At 45.5% G+C, this 22,969-nt stretch overlaps 1 protein-coding gene across 5 annotated transcripts in view; it reads right to left on the reverse strand.

Moving 5' to 3' along the window:
• The window catches only part of bbs9 (Bardet-Biedl syndrome 9), a 537,991-nt gene that overhangs the window by 485,073 nt on the left and 29,949 nt on the right, over positions 1 to 22,969 (reverse strand). For all 5 annotated transcript variants that reach the window (XM_038810386.1, XM_038810382.1, XM_038810384.1 and 2 more), the window contains exons 5-7: positions 19,907 to 20,020; positions 4,548 to 4,722; positions 2,310 to 2,394 (exon numbers count right to left, since the gene is read on the reverse strand). In XM_038810386.1, the coding sequence (XP_038666314.1) occupies positions 2,310 to 2,394; positions 4,548 to 4,722; positions 19,907 to 20,020 (374 nt within the window). The remainder of the gene's footprint in view (positions 1 to 2,309; positions 2,395 to 4,547; positions 4,723 to 19,906; positions 20,021 to 22,969) is intronic.

Consider the following 22,969-nt stretch of genomic DNA (forward strand, 5'->3'; position numbering starts at 1 on the left):
ATTAAAGGCAAAAGCTACCAGAATGAAAGGGTGCCTTACAACACTGATCAAACTATCTGGAAACCAATCTTAGTGCTCAACTTTAACTGTGAAGAGATTGCAACACACAGTACAGATCAATTAATTGACAAAATATATGACAAGAAAATGAAAGTCTCTGCTACGAATCCAGGTTGATATTTCTGCTCTGGGCGAGTGCTGCAATGCTGCAGGTGCCACTTTTGGGGTGAGAAAAAAGCCGTCAGCCTGTTGAGTTGAATGGAATGATGTGGAGATGCCGGCGTTGGACTGGGCTGGGCAAATGTAAGAAGTCTTACAACACCAGGTTAAAGTCCAACATGTTTGTTTCAAACACTAGCTTTCAGAGCACTGCTCCTTCCTCAGGTGATACCTCTTCATTCACCTGAGGAAGGAGCAGTGCTCCGAAAACTAGTGTTTGAAACAAACATGTTGGACTTTAACATGGTGAATGGAAAACATGTCTTTGCACTCTTTGAAGGGCAGTGGAGTACTCTTTGAGGCTTGGCTGTACAATATAATCTAGTTATTCCTTTGTTTTCGGGGAACCTTGCTCTACACACATCGCTGCCACGTTTGCCGACATACACTATTTCTGAATTGATTTAGCATTCCTGTAACCTTCTTGAGGATGCCATCACCCTCATAAATTCTGCCTGCCCTAAACTCGCATATTTCTCGAGTTTCTCTCTTATCTCCCTGCTGCTCAAAGTCTCCATGAGACCACCTCGTGCCCATACCCATTAAGCTGCTGATTACCAAACTTCCCCTCATGGTTCCCATGTCAGCTAATATTGTTAATGGTTCTCTCTCTTCAGATGCCACCCGCCTTTCCTTTAAATTTTCAGTAATCACCTTGTTCAAAGTCCTTCACAAATCCAAGCCCATCTTCCCCAGAACTCCATTTTTGAATCTCTACAATCAGGTTCCCAGCCTGCCACAGAACCAAAATGGTTCGGAAAGATACAAATGAGATCTGTGACTAATCCTCCCCACCCAGCACAACTCACAGCTTGTGATTGTTGCTCCCTTCTGAGCCAGGTCCTCTGGGGCGAGGATGACTTGCTTCCACAAAATGAGGTCTCAAGCGACTGAGAATCCAATGTGGGACCTACAGTCTCTGTCACAGGTGGACAGAGAGTGGTTGGAGGAGCGGGTGGGTGGGTGCCTGGGTTGCCATACTCTTTTTGCTGTTGATGTGATTTTTCATTTTCAGGGTGGAAGATGCCCGTATGTGAGTTCTTTTAAAATGGGGTGGGCATTGTACACCAGCTGCCACACAGGATTGACGGAGAAAGGCCTTGGCAAGGGGGCCAAGCGGACTGGAGACCAGGCCCTGCTTTATGGGCCATAGACATCCAGCACACATACCCCTACTGACCTCCTTGCTCATTTCCACAGGACCTCTCCTCCTGGGATACGTAAAATGAAGTGGCAGCATGAGGGCGGCACTGGCCTCTCTCTGCTAACAGCCCTGCTGCTCCTCTCACTTTGAATTGACCGGAGGAAGGAGCTGCGCTCCGAAAGCTAGTGATTCAAAACAAACGTTGGACATTAACCTGGTCTTGTTAGACTTCTTATTGTGCTCGCCCCAGTCGTCCAACGCCGGCATCTCCACATGCTGTTTACAATCTCCTCGGTTACATTTTTTCCACAATGGTTCCCTGGATCAACTGGTTAGAGTTCTTCCCACTTTAGTGAAACGCTCGCAGTTTTGGAAGCATCAAATCTTGGCTTTTGCAAGCTGCCTACTCAGTCACAATTAATTTTAATGAATTATTATATTTTCTTTGTTTGGAGCGAGTTTGGCCGTCCCATGTTCCAGCGTGGACTCAAGAAAGTTTCTCAGACTGCAATTTAAATAGCTATTTCTGACCGAATGCTTCTTTGATTATTTCTTTCATTTTCCCTGATTTTAATTTCATCTGCAGTTTCTGTGGGGTTTTGAGTTGTTTCATTCGCTCCGGCCATGTTGTCAGGTGTTGAGCATAGTTCAGTATGACTTATTCTTATGATATTTGTGGCCTTAGATAGTTCAACAGTCAGTATTTATTAACTGCTAGAAGTTATATACATAGGTAAAGGTTTAACTTAGGATCTGTCTCCATGCTTGCTTTTACACATGGCTCTGTTTAACACTATACTGACCCCCAGGTATGGGGTCATGTGTTCTCTTACATTACTGTGTGGGCAGTACTGTACTAAATTCCATATTAACCCTTCATGAACCAGTCCCTGATACTTCAGTGAGATTTTTCAAAAAGCAATAAAAGTAAAAACACATGCCTTACCGTTAATCTCTTCCCAGATCCTAATTTCTGCTGCTCAGAATCTTGTCTGGTTTCGGCATCTGTGGCAACAGCTAGCACCTGGTATCTGATAAGGATGACCAAATAAATGTCTATTTCCAATCAGTATAGCAAAAACATCCACACAAACAATTTACTGATTATGCCTCCACAGTGTTTGTCATATTTTTCAAGGTTAAAGGTGCTATTCAAAAGCAAGTTCTTGTTGTTGGAGGGGGTTGGACGGGACATGAGGCACAGACTTAGAGCTATTTTCAGTAACAGTATATGCACTATACACCATGTATTCATGTTTAAAGATCTAAATCGAAAACCAGAGGCTTCTGCAGCACAAAAAGCAGAAATGCGACAGATTTGACCTGTTCCAGTTCTTTGCTCGAACAATTAAAATGGACCCCACTACCCTGCATCCTTCCTTGGATTTAAATATTTATCCAATTTTGCCCTAAAGGATACAATGGTTTTTAAGGGCAGCACGGTAGCACAGTGGTTAGCACAGTTGCTTCACAGCTCCAGGGTCCCAGGTTCGATTCCCGGCTTGGATCACTGTCTGTGCGGAGTCTGCACGTTGTCCCCATGTCTGCGTGGGTTTCCTCCAGGTGCTCCGGTTTCCTCCCACAGTCCAAAGACATGCAGGTTAGGTGGATTAGCCAATTCCATAATATGCTAATATGGATATGCTAAATTGCCCTTAGTGTCCAAAAAGGTTAAATGGGGGTTGCTGGGTTACGGGGATAGAGTAGATAGGTGTGCGTGAGTGGGTGCTCTTTGTAAGGGTTGGTGCAGACTTGATGGGCCGAATGTCCTCCTTCTGCACTGTAAATTCTATGTCTATGTATCTCAACCACCTGCAGCAAAGTACTTTGTGCAGCAAAATCACCCCACCACCCCCAACCCTGGCATCAAGAAATGTCTCCTAATTTCACTGTTAAACCTCCTGTGATATGTCTCACAGAAGAGAAGGTAACTTTATGACATGGGCCACTGGGAAGTAGGAAGTAGGCCAGGTGAAGGGAATTTACTCGGATTGGGAAATTGAACTGTTGTTCCCCAGCACGTAATCAGAAAGGTTAATGGAATGGTGAATTTTCGCTCAATGGGGATTAAATACAAAGGAAGCGATGCTTCATTTGGTCAAACTACACTTGGGGAGTACTGTATTTGGGTCCATGCACCTCACCTCTGGAAGGATATTGTTGACCTCAGAGAGGGTACTGCACACAATTTCCCAGAATTATACCAGTGTTTAAAGGATTAAATTAGAAGGCCAGGTTGCATAATTGTGGCTTGTATTCTGTGCTGAGAAGGTTGAGGTGATATAATTGAGGTTTAGAAATTATAATATGATAGAGTGGATGCAGAAAGGCTATTTCCTCTGATGCCCAGCACACTGTTTAGTGAGAACTAAAAGCAAAATCATTTCATACTTAATTATTTCATATTTCAACAGGTATTTAATAATAATATAATAATAACCGCTTATTGTCACATGTAGGCTTCAATGAAGTTACTGTGAAAAGCCCCTAGTCGCCACATTCCGGCGCCTGTTCGGGGAGGCCGGTACGGGAATTGAACTGCGCTGCTGGCATTGTTCGGCATTGCAAGCCAGCTTTTTAGTCCACTGGGCTAAACCAGCCCCTTTATTTATAGCCATTTAAGCTAAGCTTCTACATGAAAGACACAAAAAAAATAAGGTATTCTTTGAATGACTTGTTCTACTTTCTTTATATCTGGCTTTATTTCCTTCAACCTAGAGTAGAAGTTCGGAGGTAATAACGTGTTGGCCCTTAGAAACAATGTGACTGAAGTGGCAGAAAATTCACAGATATTTTTATTGTCATAACATAAATGACTTTGAGAAGGAAATATGTCCATAATGGTATGACCACTGGAGAGTTTGGACAGTATATGCATTAAGAATTATTAATAAAATTAAATATTCATGTTGTAATTTATGTCCGCTGACAAAGAAAATAACCAAATCAATTTACTCTCAATACCGCAAGCTTCCTAAAGTATGTTTGCAGTTAGACCAGGCCAAACCACAACAGTTACACACACTGGGAGATTTGCTTTCTTCATTATTCTTTCCTAAACATATTGCATGTATTAATTATTAATTATGCATTAAAGTAGAAAGAAAATCCATTTGGGGTTAATTGATCATTTCTCTCTTCAATGTATTGTACACACCAAAGGCAAGAAGTATATCAGACTCACTTATAGTTCTCAACTTGCCGACTTGAGGACACAGTAATGAAGGAGTCTGTCCTCGAGCTGTATTTTAGCGGGCCCGGCAAGAGACAACCGGGCAGGAAACGGCCAAAAGCGAAGCTTTCCTGCTCAAAAAACGTCAGCATCCCATCCATAGACTGAATGCAAATTAAGTCTCGACCTAAGTTTAAAAGAAATGCATTGGAATAATATTTCACAACACAATAGCCAGTGTTTTTACTGTCATGTTGAATCTGTCTTCCTGAGGGAGGGAGGGAGAGAGGAAGGAAGGTTGGAAGGCATTTACAGACTGCAGAATGTAAATCATTGAAGACAGCTTCAGATCGTAAAGACCTGCAGAGAATTAAGGATAAGCAGAGAGTGTGAGAAAGAGAGTGAGAGAGGGGAAAAAAGAGAAGAGAAAGAGAGATGTCAAAGACAAAGAGGGAGAGTGAGAGTCAGAAATAGAAAAGCAGAAGACAAAACTGATTTATCAAAAAAAATATGATGTGGAGATGTGGAAGTTAAAAAAAAATAGTTAAGGCTTGTAACTGAATTGTCGAAGTTGGAACTGGAAAGTCACATTTTGCCATTGTATGAATTAGAAGCTGGCAGCCCAGCCATAATACAACAAACAGACAGATGATGATTACACTCTCCCTCTGTGGTCCAACTCCAACCTCCTAATCAACATCATTCCATGTCTACTGTGCTCAGCACAAGTTTGCTTTTTTGTTTAAAAGACATTTTTACAACATAAACCACAGATTAATATAAAAGATAAACAACTGTCTGGTGGTGTGATGAATGCACTCAATGTTCAGCACCAGTCATAACTCTCCTGCATTGCGAGCTCGGTCTCTACAATCGATGTCACTAGCCCACTGTCCTGCTCTTCAATAGGAAACGAGCCGAAGAAGAGAGCCTATGCATTACACTGAAAAGGCATGTCAGGGGCTAAGACCTCAACACTCTATAATATAATATCTATATCACCTCATGGCTAATTTCTAAAATTTTAATAACTGGACATGACCATTGAAAATGACTGAAATTATGTTTGTCTATGACCCTAAACAAAAGACTTACCAGGGCAGTATTGCAATGCTTGAATTAAAAACCTGTATTATTCACAGAAATGATGCCTCAGTTTAACTTGATAGGCTGTTGTAACATTTAGCTGACTTTGTTTGAGGGGAGGAATCAAGCCATTCAATTCAGATATAAAAACGCTTTGCAATTTGTCAGAAATATACCTAATTTCCAACCTATTTCTTAAAATTCTGAGTTAATTAAATGCAAAATTCCAATTACTGTTTCAGAAACACACTTACTGGCATAGATTGCTGGAATGGAGCAAACAAAGAGACTAGATAGAACTTCTGAAGAGAATATGATGCTCCACATACTTATTGGGGAGGTTACGGAGGACAGTTAAAAAGAACAGTAAAGTTAAAAAAGTCATAACCATAGTATTAGAGCTGTGAAATTTTTTTAAATATCATTTTATTGGCATCTCATATTTATAAACAATTGTATGTATACATCCCATCTTTCTTACGCATGTTAATTTACTTTATTGTACAGAGGTTTATTTTGTCTTTCATTTAATTAAAAGACAAACACACCCATCATTGGCAACATCTTCCCTGCATCTACCCTGTCTCGTCCTGTTAGAATTTTATAAGTCTCTATGAGATCCCCCCTCATTCTGAACTCCAGCAAGAACAATCCCAACCTAGTCAATCTCTCCTCATATGACAGTCCCGCCATCCCTGGAATCAGTCTGGTAAACCTTCGCTGCACTCCCTCGAGAGCAAGAACATCCTTCCTCAGAGAAGGAGACCAAAACAGTCTCACACAATACTCCAGGTGTGGCCTCACCAAGGCCGTGTATAATTGCAGCAACACATCCCTGCTTCTATACTCGAAACCTCTCGCAATGAAGGCCAACATACCATTAGCCTTCTTCACCGCCTGCTGCACCTCCATGCTTAGCTTCAGCAAATGGTGCACAAGGACACCCAGGTCCCGCTGCACAATCCACTCTCCCAATTTACAACCATTCAGGTAGTAATCTGCTTTCCTGTTTTTGCTTCCAAAGTGAATAAACTCACATTTATGCAAATTATACTGCATCTGTCATTGATTTTCCCACTCACCTAACTTGGCCAAATCTTGCTGTAGGATCCCTGCATCCTCGTCACAGTTCCCCCTCCCAACCAAATTGGCATCATCTGCAAACTTTGAGATGTTACATTTTATTCCCTCATCCAAATCATTAATATGTATTGTGAAAAGCTGGGGTCCCAGCACCGATCCCTGCGGCAGCCCACTAGTTACCGCCTGCCAATTAAAAAAGGATCCATTCACAGATAATCATAGAATTTAGAGTGCAGAAAGAGGCCATTTGGCCCATCTCGCTGGTGTTCAGAATGAGGGGGGGATCTCATAGAGATGTATAAAATTCTAACCGGCCTTGGAAAGAGCACCCTACCTTTTTTTTGTTATAAATTTAGAGTACACAATTATTTTTAGGTTTTTTTCCCAATTCAGGGTAATTTAGCGTGGCCAATCCACCTAACCAGCACATCTTTGGGTCGTGGGGGTGAAACCCACGCAGAAACGGGGAGAATGTGCAAACTCCACACGGACAGTGACCCAGAGCCGGGTTTTGAACCCGGGTCCTCAGCACCTAGTCTCAGTACTAACCACTGCACCACGTGCTGCCCCGAAAGAGCACCCTACCTAAGCCCACACCTCAACCTTATCCCCGTAACCCCACCCAACATTTTTTGGACACTAAGGGCAATTTATCACGGCCAATCCACCTAACCTGCACATCTTTAGACTGTGGGAGGAAAGCGGAGCACCCGGAGGAAACCCACGCAAACACGTCGAGAACGTGCAGACTCCGCACAGACAGTGACCCAGCGGGGAATCGAACCTGGGACCCTGGCGCTGTGAAGGAACTGTGCTAACCACTGTGCTACCCTAATTCCTACTCGTTGTTTCCTCGCTGCCAACCAGTTTTTTTATCCACCTCAATATACGTCCCCCAATCCCATGCGCTTTAATTTTGCTCAATAATCTCTTGTGCGGGACTTTGTCAAACGCCTTTTGAAAGTCCAAGGAAGGAGGGATGGTGCTCCGTCCAGGAGGGAGGGATGGTGCTCCGTCCAGGAGGGAGGGATGGTGCTCCGTCAGGGGGGAGGGATGGTGCTCCGTCCAGGAGGGAGGGATGGTGCTCCGTCCAGGAGGGAGGGATGGTGCTCCGTCCAGGAGGGAGGGATGGTGCTCCGTCCAGGAGGGAGGGATGGTGCTCCGTCCAGGAGGGAGGGATGGTGCTCCGTCCAGGAGGGAGGGATGGTGCTCCGTCCAGGAGGGAGGGATGGAGCTCCGTCCAGGAGGGAGGGATGGAGCTCCGTCCAGGAGGGAGGGATGGTGCTCCGTCCAGGAGGGAGGGATGGTGCTCCGTCCAGGAGGGAGGGATGGTGCTCCGTCCAGGAGGGAGGGATGGAGCTCCGTCCAGGAGGGAGGGATGGAGCTCCGTCCAGGAGGGAGGGATGGAGCTCCGTCCAGGAGGGAGGGATGGAGCTCCGTCCAGGAGGGAGGGATGGAACTCCGTCCAGGAGGGAGGGATGGAGCTCCGTCCAGGAGGGAGGGATGGAGCTCCGTCCAGGAGGGAGGGATGGAGCTCCGTCCAGGAGGGAGGGATGGTGCTCCGTCCAGGAGGGAGGGATGGTGCTCCGTCCAGGAGGGAGGGATGGAACTCCGTCCAGGAGGGAGGGATGGAGCTCCGTCCAGGAGGGAGGGATGGAGCTCCGTCCAGGAGGGAGGGATGGAGCTCCGTCCAGGAGGGAGGGATGGAACTCCGTCCAGGAGGGAGGGATGGAACTCCGTCCAGGAGGGAGGGATGGAGCTCCGTCCAGGAGGGAGGGATGGAACTCCGTCCAGGAGGGAGGGATGGAGCTCCATCCAATGATATTGGGAGGATCAAGCAGGTTCACCTGTCTCATTAAAAGATCAGAAATAATGGTGGGCCATTAAGATCGGCCAGTATGGTTCGCAAAGATCGATTGGCCTGGGTTGTGAACAGGGGTGGGATTCTCCATTTCAAAAACTGTGTTGACACTGGTACTGAATCGGTGGACTTCCATGACAACTAAATTGGCTCCAGTCCTGGAGCAATTCATGATCTGTTAATGGGATAGTATCAGCGACACGCGGAACCCTATAAATTCGAAGGAAAAACGGTGTCTGATTCGCAACGGTGATAGGGCGTTCCCAAAAGTTTGCAACGTCACCTCTGATGCCAGAGAAGTACATTTTTTGCCTTGATTTTTTTCTCACCTTGAAGTCCCCACAAATGTTTATTGAACGATCAGGTTTAAGGACAGGGACACTCTGAAAACTGGACCCAGCTTGATTGTACCCAACATCTCCAATCTCGTTAGCTTTGTTTCAACCTTCTGATGGAATGCGTATGGCACTGATCTGGCTCTGAAGAACATAGAACATAGAACATAGAACATAGAACATAGGCGTCAAATCCGGATGGACATATACCTTGGCTTTCTATGCCATTAATTCAGCCCAATTCTTTGAGGAAGAGCTCTTCATACCTCTTTCAGACATCTTGAGGACGCCCGTCAGATATTTTGAAGGTTTCTAGCCAGTTCAGCCTAATCTTTTGGAACCAGAATCTTCCTAACAAACTGAGTCTATGCCCTTCCACGACAACCAATGGCAGATTGGCCTCCTGCCCTCTGGAGGCAACGAGGGTCTTGGCTGTTCCGAGGATCTTCAAACTCTCCCCGTATGGCAAAACAGCAGTACTCTTCAATCTTAAAGCCTGGGTTCCTGCAAGCAGATATTGGACCGCCTGCTCACCCACTACAGTTAATGAAACCCCGATGTCGGCTTCCATTCTAAGGGGTCTGCCATTTGCCCTCAAAACAATTTTATTTGGAGCAGTCTAATTCAATTGATTTGCATTCAACCGATGCATTGCATGCTCTTCTTCAGAGCTCTTCTTCACTGTGTTCATGGCGCTGTGGACTGCTGCTGTTGTTTTTGTTTGCAATGGCACGTTTTGCCTCATGTGGCAACTTGCTTGAATGCGCCGCCTTTGGTTGCAATGGCAGTACGCAAACTCCTGAACATGACATGTCTCTTGGGGATGGCCCCTCCCGCAACAGTATCAGTCCACCTTGGATTCACTTTGACGCCTCGATTCCTTCCCCCTCCTCAGGTTCCGGTCCTGTATCGAAGACCGTGTCTGGCTCTGAGCTATGCCTTTTGATCCTGCCACAGACCTCGTGACCAGACCGGCCCATACTTGGCTCAGCTTCCCTACAGCCATACTGTGTAGATTTGTGGAGCTTTTATTGGCGCACTCCATTGCCTGAGCTAACTCAATCTCTTTTTCCAACATAACTGTCATCACCGCCACAAGAAGCTTCTTCTGGATATTAAGGTTATGGATCCCACAAACCAGCCAGTCGCGCAGCATATCACTAAGTGCAGCCCCAATTTCTCTCAGCAAGCTGGTTAAGCCTGGCTGTGAAGTGGAGACAGACTCTTCAAGGTCCCTCACTGCAGAGTTAAACTTATAACATTGGAGGATAATCAAGTGCCTTGGCTCATAAAGCTCTTTCACCAATTCCACTATCTGATCAAAAATCTTCGAGTTGGGTGCCTCCGGGGACGTGAAGTTCCAATCAAATTATACGTTTGGGGCCCATAAACTGTCAAAACTATCACCCCCTGCTTGTCCTCACCTGTGAACTTGTTTGTGGTAAAGAAGAACTGGAGTCGTTCGATGTACTGACTCCATGACTTAACCCCTTGATCCAATGGCTCTAGTTTTACGTTGATAGACATTTTCACTCTCAGGTTAAATGATTCCGACTCTTCCTGGAGCTTCTCTATGTTCTCAGCTGTTCTTTCCTTCCCCCTTCAATTTATGACAACTTTCGGCTGCGATTGAAAACTTTGACCTCGTCGCCATTGTGGTGACTCGAGACTGACACTGGAGGCTTCCAATCGATAACAAAGGGGTTTATTGATGAAAGGCAAAGGCAGTTAGATAACAGGCACAGGACACTATACAAAAGGTATTAACACTCCAGCTCCCTGCCCAAGGTCCTGCTCAAGTTCCCCACGCGATTGGCCCCACGTGGTCTGTGCAGCCCACCCCCTTAAAAGGGCCACACTACTAGAGTAATGTTTATCTAACTTATAAACCAAATATACACCTGCCACAATCATTTAATATTGCAGCATGACATTCAAGACGTGGAAATGCAAGTTAGTGATATTTCCTGCATTTTGATTCTAATATACACAACGTCAAGTCAATTCCACATGGAAATGTACGCTTGACAAGCTTCAGTCTTTTCAAGCATCTGTCCAGATGTTTTCTCTTAGTTCACCTAATGAGAATAGCAGATGTCATATTTTCACAAGCCCGTGAAACTGCTATAAATTTTGAAATATGAAGATGGCAAAGTAACTTCACACAAATATAAAAGTAGTTACTGTGCGCAATAGCCTTAAAAAGGACATTACACTGCAAAAGTATGACACGCAAATCATAAAATCACAGAATTCCTACAGTGCAGGAGTCCATTCAGCCCATCGAGCCTGCACTGGTGCTTCAAATGAACACTCGCTCCATTTACAAAACAACCCCAAGCCACCCCCCCCAACAACTGTCGGTGATTGATTCCAGAAAGTAGGTAATGAATGGCTGATATCTCCGGTAAAACCCTCCATCACACCCCCTGACGGTGAACTTGACTTCCTCCAGGTACAAGGGTCCATTAGGTCCCCCAACCACACCGCGGCACTGGGCAGAGAAGACCTCCACCCCAGCAGAAATCTCCTCCGGGCAATCAGCAAGGCCAAGGCAAGGATATCTGCCTTCACTCCCCTCTGCATCTCCGGCGAGTCCGACATCCCAGAAATGGCCATCAGAGGACAAAGCTCCAGCTCGATATTCAGAATCATCGACAGGGTGTTGAAGGAGACACAAACATTTACCATCTTGGGGCAAGACCAGAACATGTGTGTGCGATTGGCCAATCCCCCAGGACACCACTCACACCGTCTTCTACCCCCCGGAAAATAACCTCATCCTCGTTTTGGTGAGGATGCACCACCTTAAACTGGATTAGACCCAGCGCCGCACATGAAGTAGTGGAGTTTACCCTGCGATGGGCCTCACCCCACACCTCATCATCCACGATGGGCCCCAGCTCCCTCTCCTACTTCAGCTTCACGCCATTCGGCATATCTGAGTCCTCAAATCGGCCATAAATACCAGACGTGCTGCTCTCTTCCGACCCCACCAGCGAAAGTATCCTTTCCAACAGAGACGCCTATAGTGCCTCAGGAAATGTTGGGAAAGCCACCCACATAAAATTCCTTATCTGGAGGTACCTGAACGAAGTTGTCCCCCCTCCACCCCCCCTCCACCCCCACCCCCCTTTCAGGCTGGCAAACTGTCCCTCTACAAACAGATCACAAAGGAGATTGTCATTGACTTCAGGAAGCGTAGAGGAAAACGTGCCCCTGTCTACATCAATGGAAACGAAGTAGAAAGGGTCGACAGCATCAAGTTTTTAGGTGTCCAGATTACCAACAGCCTGTCCTAGTCAACCCATGCCGACAATATAGTTAAGAAAGCAAACCAACGACTCTACTTCCTCAGAAGACTAAGGAAATTTGGCATGCCAGCTACGACTCTCATGAACTTTACAGATGCACCACAGAAAGCATTCTTTCTGGTTGTATCACAGCTTGGTATGGTTCCTGCTCTGCCCAAGACCGCAGGAAACTACAAAAGGTCATGAATGCAGCCCAGTCCATCACACAAACTATCCATTGACTCTATCTATAATTCCCGCTGCCTCAGAAAGGCAACCAACATAATTAAGGACCCCACGCACCCTGGACATACTCTCTTCCACCTTCTTCCATCAGGAAAAAGATACAAAAGTTTGAGTTCACGTACCAGATCAGGAACAGCTTCTTTCCTGCTGCCATCAGGCTTTTGAATGGACCTACCTCGTATTAAGTTGATCTTTTCTCTACATCCCAGTTATGACTGTAACATTACATTCTGTAGTCTCTCCTTCCTTCCCTTTGTACAGTATGCAATGTCTGCATAGCATGCAAGAAACAATACTTTTCACTGTATACTAATACACGTGGCAATAATAAATCAAATCAAATCAAATCAAAGATCCCAGAATCTCTCCGGCCCCTTCCCTTCCCACACCCAAAACGTTGCATTCAATCTCGATGGCTAAATAAATGATGGGCAGATGGGGGTCAGTCTTGACACGGCTCCAAGCTTAAAATGCTGCCTGAATTGTCTCCAAATCCTCAAAGTAGAAACGACCACCGGTTTCAAGGAGTACCTAGCAGGAAAAAACGGAAGTGATGCTGTCACCAGCACACCCAGGCTAGACCCCATTCGGAATCTGGGTGACTGCACCATCCCAGGGCCTTCTTAGCGTTGGTCGTCCAATAATAATAATAAAGCAAATTTGGCAATGCTGGGCCCCCCAACCTGCCTATCCCTACAGATCCTTGGGAGTCTTGCCCGCTCCACATAAAAGATGAAATCAATCATTGACCCGCCCAAAAATAGATTCACGGAGGAAAATAGGAAGACAATGAAAGAAAAAAAAATCTTGGAAGAATATTCATTTTGATAAATTGGACTCTATCCAGGCACAGAGGAAGGTTGCCCCATTTCTGCAGATCGGATTTAACCTCTTCCACCCGACTTGTGAAATTCAATTTGTGAAGCAGGGACCCAATCATAGGCCACCTGGATTTCCAGATACCTGAAGCTAGAGCCGATCAAGCGAAAACGCAACCCTCCCAAGTTGGCTCCCCTCCCCAGGGGGTTAACTGGAAAACGCTCACTTTTCCAGATTTAACTTGGAGCCCAAAAATGAACCAAAGTTCCTCAATGGCTCCATTATATCACCCAGAGTGGGGACCGGGTCCATGGCACAAAGCAGCAGATCGTCAGTATATAGGGAACACCCTGTGCTCCACCCTTCCCCTCTTTATCCCCTTCCACTCACCCAAAGCCCTTAATGCGATGGCTAACAGCTCAATCACTAACGCAAATAAGAAGGGAGATTTCGGACCCCCTGTCTCGTCCCCCTTTTCAAATGAAAGGACCCAGAGCTCAAGGTATTACGGCAAACACTAGCCAAGGGGGCCCCCATGTAACAACCGTAGCCATGAAATCAATAAAAGCAAATTACTGCGGATGTTGGAGTCTGAAACCAAAGAGAAAATGCTGGAAAATCTCAGCAGGTCTGGCAGCATCTGTAGGGAGAGAGAAGAGCTGATGTTTCGAGTCCGATGACTCTTTGTCAAAGCTTTGTCAGAGCTTTGACAAAGAGTCATTGGACTTGAAACGTTAGCTCTTTTCTCTCCCTACAGATGCTGCCAAATCTGCTGAGATTTTCCAGCATTTTATCTTCGCCCAATGAAATCAATTTTGGCCCAAGACCGAACCTCTCCAGAACATGTACCTCCACTCCACCCTGTCAAAAGACACGATAACTTTTAACATAATAAAACATTTATTAAACAAGAAAAGATTAATTAGAATACACTTCATCCTAACAATACCTTCATTTTTTTTTATAAATTTAGATTAGCCAATTATTTTTTCCAATTAAGGGGCAATTTAGTGTGGCCAATCCACCTACTCTGCACATTTTTGGGTTGTGGGGGCGAAACCCACGCAGACACGGGGACAATGTGCAAACTCCACACGGACAGTGACCCAGAGCCGGGATCGAACCTGGGACCTCAGCGCCGTGAGGCGGTTGTGCTAACCACTAGGCCACCGTGTTGCCCTTTAACAATACCTTCATGGTGGCACCTGGGAGATCAACCTCCAGATTTTCAACCTCTCCTTCCGGTACTCCTCTGCCCTGGATTGTCACATGCAGTCTCTCAGGTACCCAGCCATGCCAACCGAACACCACTGTCCCATAGTCCCGTAGGAAAGAGCAACGATCTTGGATTTCTGGATTCTTTCAATTCTATTCCGTTTTCTGTCTGCTTTTTGCAGCTTTGTCTTTTTGGGATCTCTTTCTGCTCCTCACTCTTAACTTCATTTAACAGGACCTTTTCCAGATTGTTTATTTGCTTTCACGAAAAGCTCTTGGAACTTGCTTCAGTCCTACTCCCTGGTTTTCGCATTTTTCTGTATTTTCGTTTGGGACCCATTCCTGTAATCTCCCTTCGATGACACGACCGTAGTGGGTTGGATCTCAAACAACGATGAGTCAGAGCACAGGAGGAAGATAAGAGAACCGAGTGGAGTGGTGTAACATCAACAAACTAAGGAGCTGGTCATTGACTTCAGGAAGCGAAGTGTCGTACACACCCCTGACTGAGATGGTTGACAGTTTCAGATTCTTAGGTATGCGCATCACCAACAATCTGTCCTGGTCCACCCACATCAACGCTACAACCAGGAAGGCACACCAGCACCCATACTTCCTCAGGAAACTAAAGAAATTCAGCATATCCACATTCACTCTCACAAATTTTTAAAGATACATCCTATCTGGCTGCATCACAGCCTGGTACGGCAACTACTCGGCCCAAGACCATAAGAAACTACAGAAATGGACAGCCCAGTCCATCACGTGAACCTGCATCCCATCCATTGACTCAGTCTACACCACCCGCTACCATGGGAAAGCGGGCAGCATAAGCAAAGATCCCTCCCACCCGGGTTATTCTCTGTTCCAAGTTCTTCCTTCGGGCAGAAAAAACAGAAGTCTGACAACACGTAATAACGGATTCAAAAACAGCTTCTTCCCCGCTGTTATCAAACTCTTGAATGACCCTCTTTATGGATTGAACTGATCTCTGCATGCATCTTCTCTACTGTGTAGTACTACACTCCGTATGCTTCACCCGATGCCTGTGTCTATGTATTTACATTGTGTATTTATCGTATGTCCTATGTTTTTCATGTTTGGATGTGTTCCGACCCCGTAGAGGGACAGGGTCATGTAACACTTCCCCCCTACACACCTGAGACTGAGCTACTCAGGTGACTCGGGGACAGAGCTCCCTCCTAATTGGAGTTCCCCACAGAATATAAACCCCGACCTGGAAGCAGTTCGGGGGAGGAGACCCTGCAGGGAGCGGAGTGTAGAGAGGAGTGATTATTGTATTAGTGTGGAATAATGCGAGTTGTACCCTGTCAGTCTGGCCTCTCATAGAACATACAGCGCAGAAGGAGGCCATTCGGCCCATTGAGTCTGCACCGACCCACTTTAAGACCCGCCTAACCTTTTTGGATGCTAAGGGCAATTTAGCATGTCCAATCCACCTAATCTGCACATCTTTGAACTGTGGGAGGAAACCGGAGCACCCGGAGGAAACCCACACAGACATGGGGAGAATGTGCAGACTCCGCACAGACAGTGACCCAGCCGGGAATCGAACCCGGGACCCTGGCGCTCTGAAGCCACAGTGCTAACGACTGTGCTGCCGTGCTGCCCTCCTCTCGTGGCATCTTTGCATCCATCCAAAAAAGGAACAATCTGCCTGGACTGTGCGCAGAATAATACTTTTAACTGTACCTCGGTACACGTGACAATAAATCTAAATTTAAATCATGTTCCTGTTCCATCAGTTTCTGTGAAAAGCTCCCTATTTCTAGGTTGCATTCTTTCAACTGAACACTTTTTTTCATAAATTTAGAGTACCCAATGATTTTTTTCCGTGTGGAGTTTGCAAATCCTCAGCGTCTGCGTGGGTCTCACCCCACAACCTAAAAAGATGTGCAGGGTAGGGGGATTAGCCACACTAAATTGCCCCTTAGTTGAAAAAAAAAGAATTGGATCCACTAAATTTATTTTAATAATCAATTATTTTGTTCAGCTGAAATAGGCACGATGTTTGTCAATGGTCCTTCAGTCTGTAAACAAAGAAGAAATAAAGGACAAAGAAAAGTACAGCACAGGAACAGGCCCTTCGGCCCTCCAAGCCTGCGCTGACCATGCTGCCCGTCTAAACTAAAATCTTCTACACTTCCGGGATCCGTATCCCTCTATTCCCATCCTATTCATGTATTTGTCAAGATGCCCCTTAAATGTCACTATCGTCCCTGTTTCCACCACCTCCTCCGGCAGCGAGTTCCAGGCACCCACTACCCTCTGTGTAAAAAACTTGCCTCGTACATCTACTCTAAACCTTGCCCCTCGCACCTTAAACCTACGCCCCCTAGTAATTAACCCCGCTACCCTGGGAAAAAGTCTTTGACCATCCACTCTGTCTTTGCCCCTCATAATTTTGTAGATCTCTAACAGGTCGCCCCTCAACCTCCTTCGTTCCAGTGAGAACAAAATGAGTTTATTCAACCTCTCCTCATAGCTAATTCCCTCCATACCGGGCAAAATCCTGGTAAATCTCTTCTGCACCCTCTCGAAAGCCTCCACATCCTTCTGGTAGTGTGGCGACCAGAATTGAACACTATACTCCAAGTGTGGCCTAACTAAGGTTCTACACAGCTGCAACATGACTTGCCAATTCTTATACTCAATGCCCCGGCCAATGAAAGCAAGCTTGCCCTTTGCCTTCTTGACTACCTTCTCCACCTGTGTTGCCCCTTTCAGTGACCTGTGGACCTGTACACCTTGATCTCTCTGACTGTCAATATTCTTGAGGGTTCTACCATTCACTGTATATTCCCTACCTGTATTAGAACAGGGCCCTATGTATTAATATATGAAGTTGACAGTACAGCCAATGTGCCACACTGCAAACCCAACTGACAATCTTAAGCTTACAATTCTCCATAGTAACACTTTTACCAGAGTCCACTTGCCAACCAATCAGCATTCTTTTTTTTAAATATATTTTTATTCTGTTGTTAACATTTTATACATAAAACAAAACAACCCCCAATGAAAAGAATGTCAAAAGACACCCCCCACCAACCAGCACGATAACCCGAAGAATAACATCACCCATCCCAACACCGCCCAATAACAAAGCAGCAGCCCGAGTGTCACCCTTTCATGAAGCATCATTTTCCAAAATTCTCGCCACCTTCCCCACCCAGACAAACAACAAAATCAACCATTCCACCCCCATAGAAACGCTTCCGGCAAGACCACCGGAAAAACACTATGCCGGGGAGCAGGGCGACAAACGAAAACCGCGGTTTAGCGCCTGCACTCAGCCACCCAACGATAGGGGGAGGCTGACCAACCTCAACAAATCCGCCTTGACCCTACACACCAGGCTTTTAAAACTCAATTTACGGAGCCGGGCCTAATCCTGAGTCACCTGCACCCCCTTGCCCGAAGTAAGTAATTGCCACAGGAAATGGCAACCCCCCCTGACTCAGCCCCCATCCCCAGCTGGGAGACCAAAAGGCATTCGCTCCTCCAAATTCAATTTATACCCAAGAAAGCCCCAAATCGATTAAGCAGCCCCATTATATCCCCCACTTAGGAACCGGTTGGAAATGTACAATAAAAGATCATAAGCATGCAAGGACTCGATGCTCCAACACCCCCCCCCCCCTCACTATCGCCCACCACTTATCCAAGCTCCTCAACTCAATGTCCAAGAGCTCAATCGCCAGCGCAAACAAAAGGGGGGAGGACATGGGATACCCCTGTCTTGTTCGCTTATGCAGGTGAAAATATCCCGGGTTCACCTTATCCGTACGAACACTTGCCTTTGGTTCCTTATGTAACAACTTGACCGATGCCACAAACCGCTTCAACACCGCAAACAACGAACCCCACTCTACTGGCTCAAACGCCTCCTCTGCATCCAACGCCACCACCACCACCTGCTCCCTCCCTTCTGATGGGGACAGCACCACATTTAACAAGCACCGCACATTCGAGGATACCTGCTTACCCTTTTGTACACCACACTCATTGCCCAGCTCGACTGGTGTACCGCTTTGCCTGTGGACAAAAGGTCAAAGCGCGCCTGCAGTTCCTTTGTACTGGCCAAAACTTCCGGAGTGGGATCTTCTACATACCTTTCATCCATGTCCAACATTTTGTCTACCAGCCGCTGCCTCTCCTCTCTTGCCTCCATAGCCATTTGCGCCTTATATGAGATGATCTCACCCCTTACCACAGCCTTCAGCGCCTCCCATGCCACCAACGGCGAGTACCTATTCTTATTGAACCCCACATAATCTTCAATCTCCTTTGCCATCCTCACACAAAAACTCGGATGCACAAGCAGCCCCACATCCATCCTCCACGCCAGCCTGTGTGAGGGCCCCTTCTCCAAGACCACATCCAGCAAGTGCGGAGCTTGACCTGAAATAACGATTGCCGAGTATGCCGCTTCCCTCACCCCCAACAATGACGACCTCTGCATAATAAAGAAATCATTCCTCGAGTACACATTAAGCACTGGCAAAAAGGAGGAATATTCCCTCCCGCCTGGATACAAAAGCTCCTTCAGGAACGCTGCCAACACGCTCGCTCCTCCCACAGGGGTCAACAAGCGCTGTTTAAATCAATCCATCGTCGGATGCAACATTGTTTAGGTCCCCACCTAAAATTAACCGATGCATATCCAGGCTCGGGATAGCCGCCAACATCCTCTTCATACACCGGACATCATCCCAATTCGGGGCATAGACACTAACCAACACCACCAACCTCCCCTCCAAAGCACCCGTTACTATAACGTAGCTACCCCACCTTGATCTGCCACCACCTTCTCCATCTGAGATCCAAATCTCTTATCCAACTGCACTGTTATTACTATCCATCCACCCACCCCCGGGCCCTGCTATCAAAGCCCAAGTGAAACACCTGACTCACCCAACACTTCTAAAGCCTAACGTAGTCTTTCACCCTCAGCAGCACAACATCAGCTCGCCCTCTTCACCGGCCCACCCAACCCCTGCACTTTCCACTGTACTGAGGGTCTCCGACCTCCCTCCCCCTCCTATCAGCCAAGACCGCCCCACCCGCCAATTTTGTAGGCCCACTGCCCTCCAAAATGGCCTCCAGCCCTGCCCCACAAATGAGACCAAGCCCTGCCCCTACTCAGTTATTTCCCCTAACATTGGCATTCTTCTGATCGTCCCGATCAGTGCAAGACAAAAAGCTTCAACAAAATGCATTTTTCAGCTTATTTCATATCATGGACAGAGGGACATATTTCCATTTGCCATACCAGGCAGAAATCTGAACTTGGAGATAAACAGCCTGTTATACAAAGTACCTGGTTTTCATTTCTTTGATTATTGTGCAACTTTCACAGCCATCCAGAAAACGTGGATAACATTTTCCTACGGCAGGAAGGATCCTTACCTTTTACTCCGCCAAAACCTCCAAACGTTAGGTTGCAAGCTGTACGTTGAAGATTGTGCTCATACATTAGTTTGAGCTGGTACTGATTTCCATGTTCAACTGTACCCATAGTTCCTGTCAACAAAAATAAAAAGGTAAAAGGAAGGCTTTAAGCAACAGGCCATTGACTAAAAAAAAACATACACAATGCAAATGATAGCAAGCCCATGTCAGCAATCTCTACATAAGCAAGTCACTTCCAGCCTTCCCACCAACACCCCAGTTGGTTGGCGTTTGAATAATAATGGGATTGTAATCAGATCATGGCTTATGGCACGAGGTTGGCATACTTTCATGAGCTCTTACATTGCACATGGACTCAATGTGCATAAGCCAAATTTCATCACAATCAGTACAAATTCATCAGACTGTTACTGTAGCTCAATTAACATTTTTGTTCGATCTTTTCTTAGCTTTCTTCCCTTTCCTTCTGAGCTGCTTCAACGCACACACTTTTCAAGAGGAATACACCTTGATCTGACTATTCTTTAGTTTCATTTTCAGCGAGTTCTTGAAGACGTTTAAAGTTTTTGTTCTTTTTCAACCACAGTTTTGGGCAGCCCTGCAAAAATCCCCAACACATTACAGATCATCTCAGCTGACCCTTGACCTGCAACTACCAGGACCTTGGATATAGCACTGCAAACTACTGTTCCTGATGATAGAGAGTGGAAGGTCACAAGGTCTTTGACATAATATCTTCACATTGTCCAGGTATCATAGTCCTAAAGAAACAACAACGGGAACATTGTCGTATATATTGAACTTACTTTTGGTTTTCAGCTCACGTTTATGTTGAACAGGTCTTCCTGATGTAATGAAATATCTGCACTGAACTCAACTATGCTCCATTTCTACAGTTCAATAAGTATAGTTATTTTTTATTAACTGTGTGAAACTTTTATTCACATCCCTTCACCGTACAATCGCACTACCAGGTTACAAGACCTGATTGTACGCTGGATATTCAGTTATTTTGATAGAAGATTCATGTTGCACTTTAAATTACACAAATAAAACTAATTAGGATGGTAAGTAAATCTTTTTTTTTATATAAATGTTTTTTATTGGATTTTTGAACAGAGTATATTTTGGATGGCAAGTAAATCTTTATCACAAAGTATTGTAATTCAATCACATCTTCTATACCATATTAGAAGGCTTTAGGTTTTGACTTTCTCTATACTGGAAGATGCTGGGGTGGAAGTTCTTGTGTATTTGTGCCCAGAGACATGTATGATCGGAGCATGAAGCAAAAACCCAGAGTAAACTATTGAGAAAACTCGGGTTGAAATGTTTTTGGATGTAATAATGTAACACCCAAATTTACTTTTCTTGTTACATCTATAAAACCCTGCATTCAATCACATCTTCGTTCATGAAAATGGCTCCACCCTTGGCTAAAGGACTGTACATGTGCTGTTTGTGACTTTCATTAATGACTTGGATGAGGGAGCTGAAGGGTGGGTCAGTAAATTTGCAGACGAAACGAAGATTGGTGGAGTTGTGGATGGTAAGAGGGCTCTTGTCGGCTGCAAAGAGACATAGATAGGATGCAGAGCTGGGCTGAGAAGTGGCAGATGGAGTTTAACCCTGAAAAGTGTGAGGTTGTCCATTTTGGAAGGACAAATATGAATGCGGAATACAGGGTTAACGGTCGGGTTCTTGGCAATGTGGAGGAGCTGAGAGGTCTTGGGGTCTATGTTCATAGATCTTTGAAAGTTGCCACTCAAGTGGATAGAGCTGTGAACATAGAACATTACAGCGCAGTACAGGCCCTTCGGCCCTCGATGTTGCGCCGACCTGTGAAACCACTCTGAAGCCCATCTACACTATTCCCTTATCACCCATATGTTTATCCAATGATATGGTGTGCTAGCGTTTATTAGCAGAGGGATTGAATTTAAGAGCTGTGGGGTGATGATGCAGCTGTAAAAAACCTTGGTACGGCCACAATTGGAGTAGTGTGTGTGGTTCTGGTCGCCTCATTTTAGGAAGGATGTGAAAGCTTTGGAAAAGGTGCAGAGGAGATTTACCAGGATGAAATGAAAAATGAAATGAAAATTGCTTACAATTGTCACAAGTAGGCTTTAATGAAGTTACTGTGAAAAGTCCCTAGTCGCCACATTCCGGCGCCTGTTCGGGAGGCTGGTACGGGAATTGAACCATGCTGCTGGCCTGCCTTGGTCTGCTTTAAAAGCCAGATATTTAGCCCAGTGTGCTAAACCAGCCCCTTATGTTGCCTGGAATGGAGAGTAGGTCATACGAGGAAAGGTTGAGGGTGCTAGGCCTTTTCTCATTAGAACGGAGAAGGATGAGGGGCGACTTGATAGAGGTTTATAAGATGATCAGGGGAATAGATATAGTAGACAGTCAGAGTCTTTTTGCCCGGGTAGAACAAACCATTACAAGGGGACATAAATGTAAGGTGAATGGTGGAAGATATAGGGGGGATGTCAGAGGTAGGTTCTTTACCCAGAGAGTAGTGGGGGCATGGAATGCACTGGCTGTAGAAGTAGTTGAGTCGGAAACATTAGGGACCTTCAAGCGCCTATTGGATAGGTACATGGATTAGGGTAGAATGATGGGATGTAGATTAATTTGTTCTTAATCTAGGACAAAAGTTCGGCACAACATCGTGGGCCAAAGGGCCTGATCTGTGCTGTATTTTCTATGTTCTATGCCTATTCCCTGCATTTACTCTACCTCGAAACAAACGTAATATTCTAATATTTTAGGTGTACCAAGAAATCAATTCATTATTCTCATGCTTTATTGTGATTACTCCACACTGAGATCTGCCCTGTATTTTTTGGTTAATGAACGACAATGCAATCTAAATGTGGATCAGAGGTCAAGTATGTTTAGGTTATTCAAGAGCCTGAGAAATTACAATGAATTTGTTGCCTGACTTTACTAAGATAGCATATTGTGTTTCATGGGACCGTATTGCAGTCTGTTCTCAAAATTCAAACTTCTGAATTAAATCTACCAATTTCCAGGTTTCTGAACAGATCTACAAGG

Source organism: Scyliorhinus canicula, chromosome 10, assembly GCF_902713615.1.
Source record: "Scyliorhinus canicula chromosome 10, sScyCan1.1, whole genome shotgun sequence".
NCBI lineage: Eukaryota > Metazoa > Chordata > Chondrichthyes > Carcharhiniformes > Scyliorhinidae > Scyliorhinus > Scyliorhinus canicula.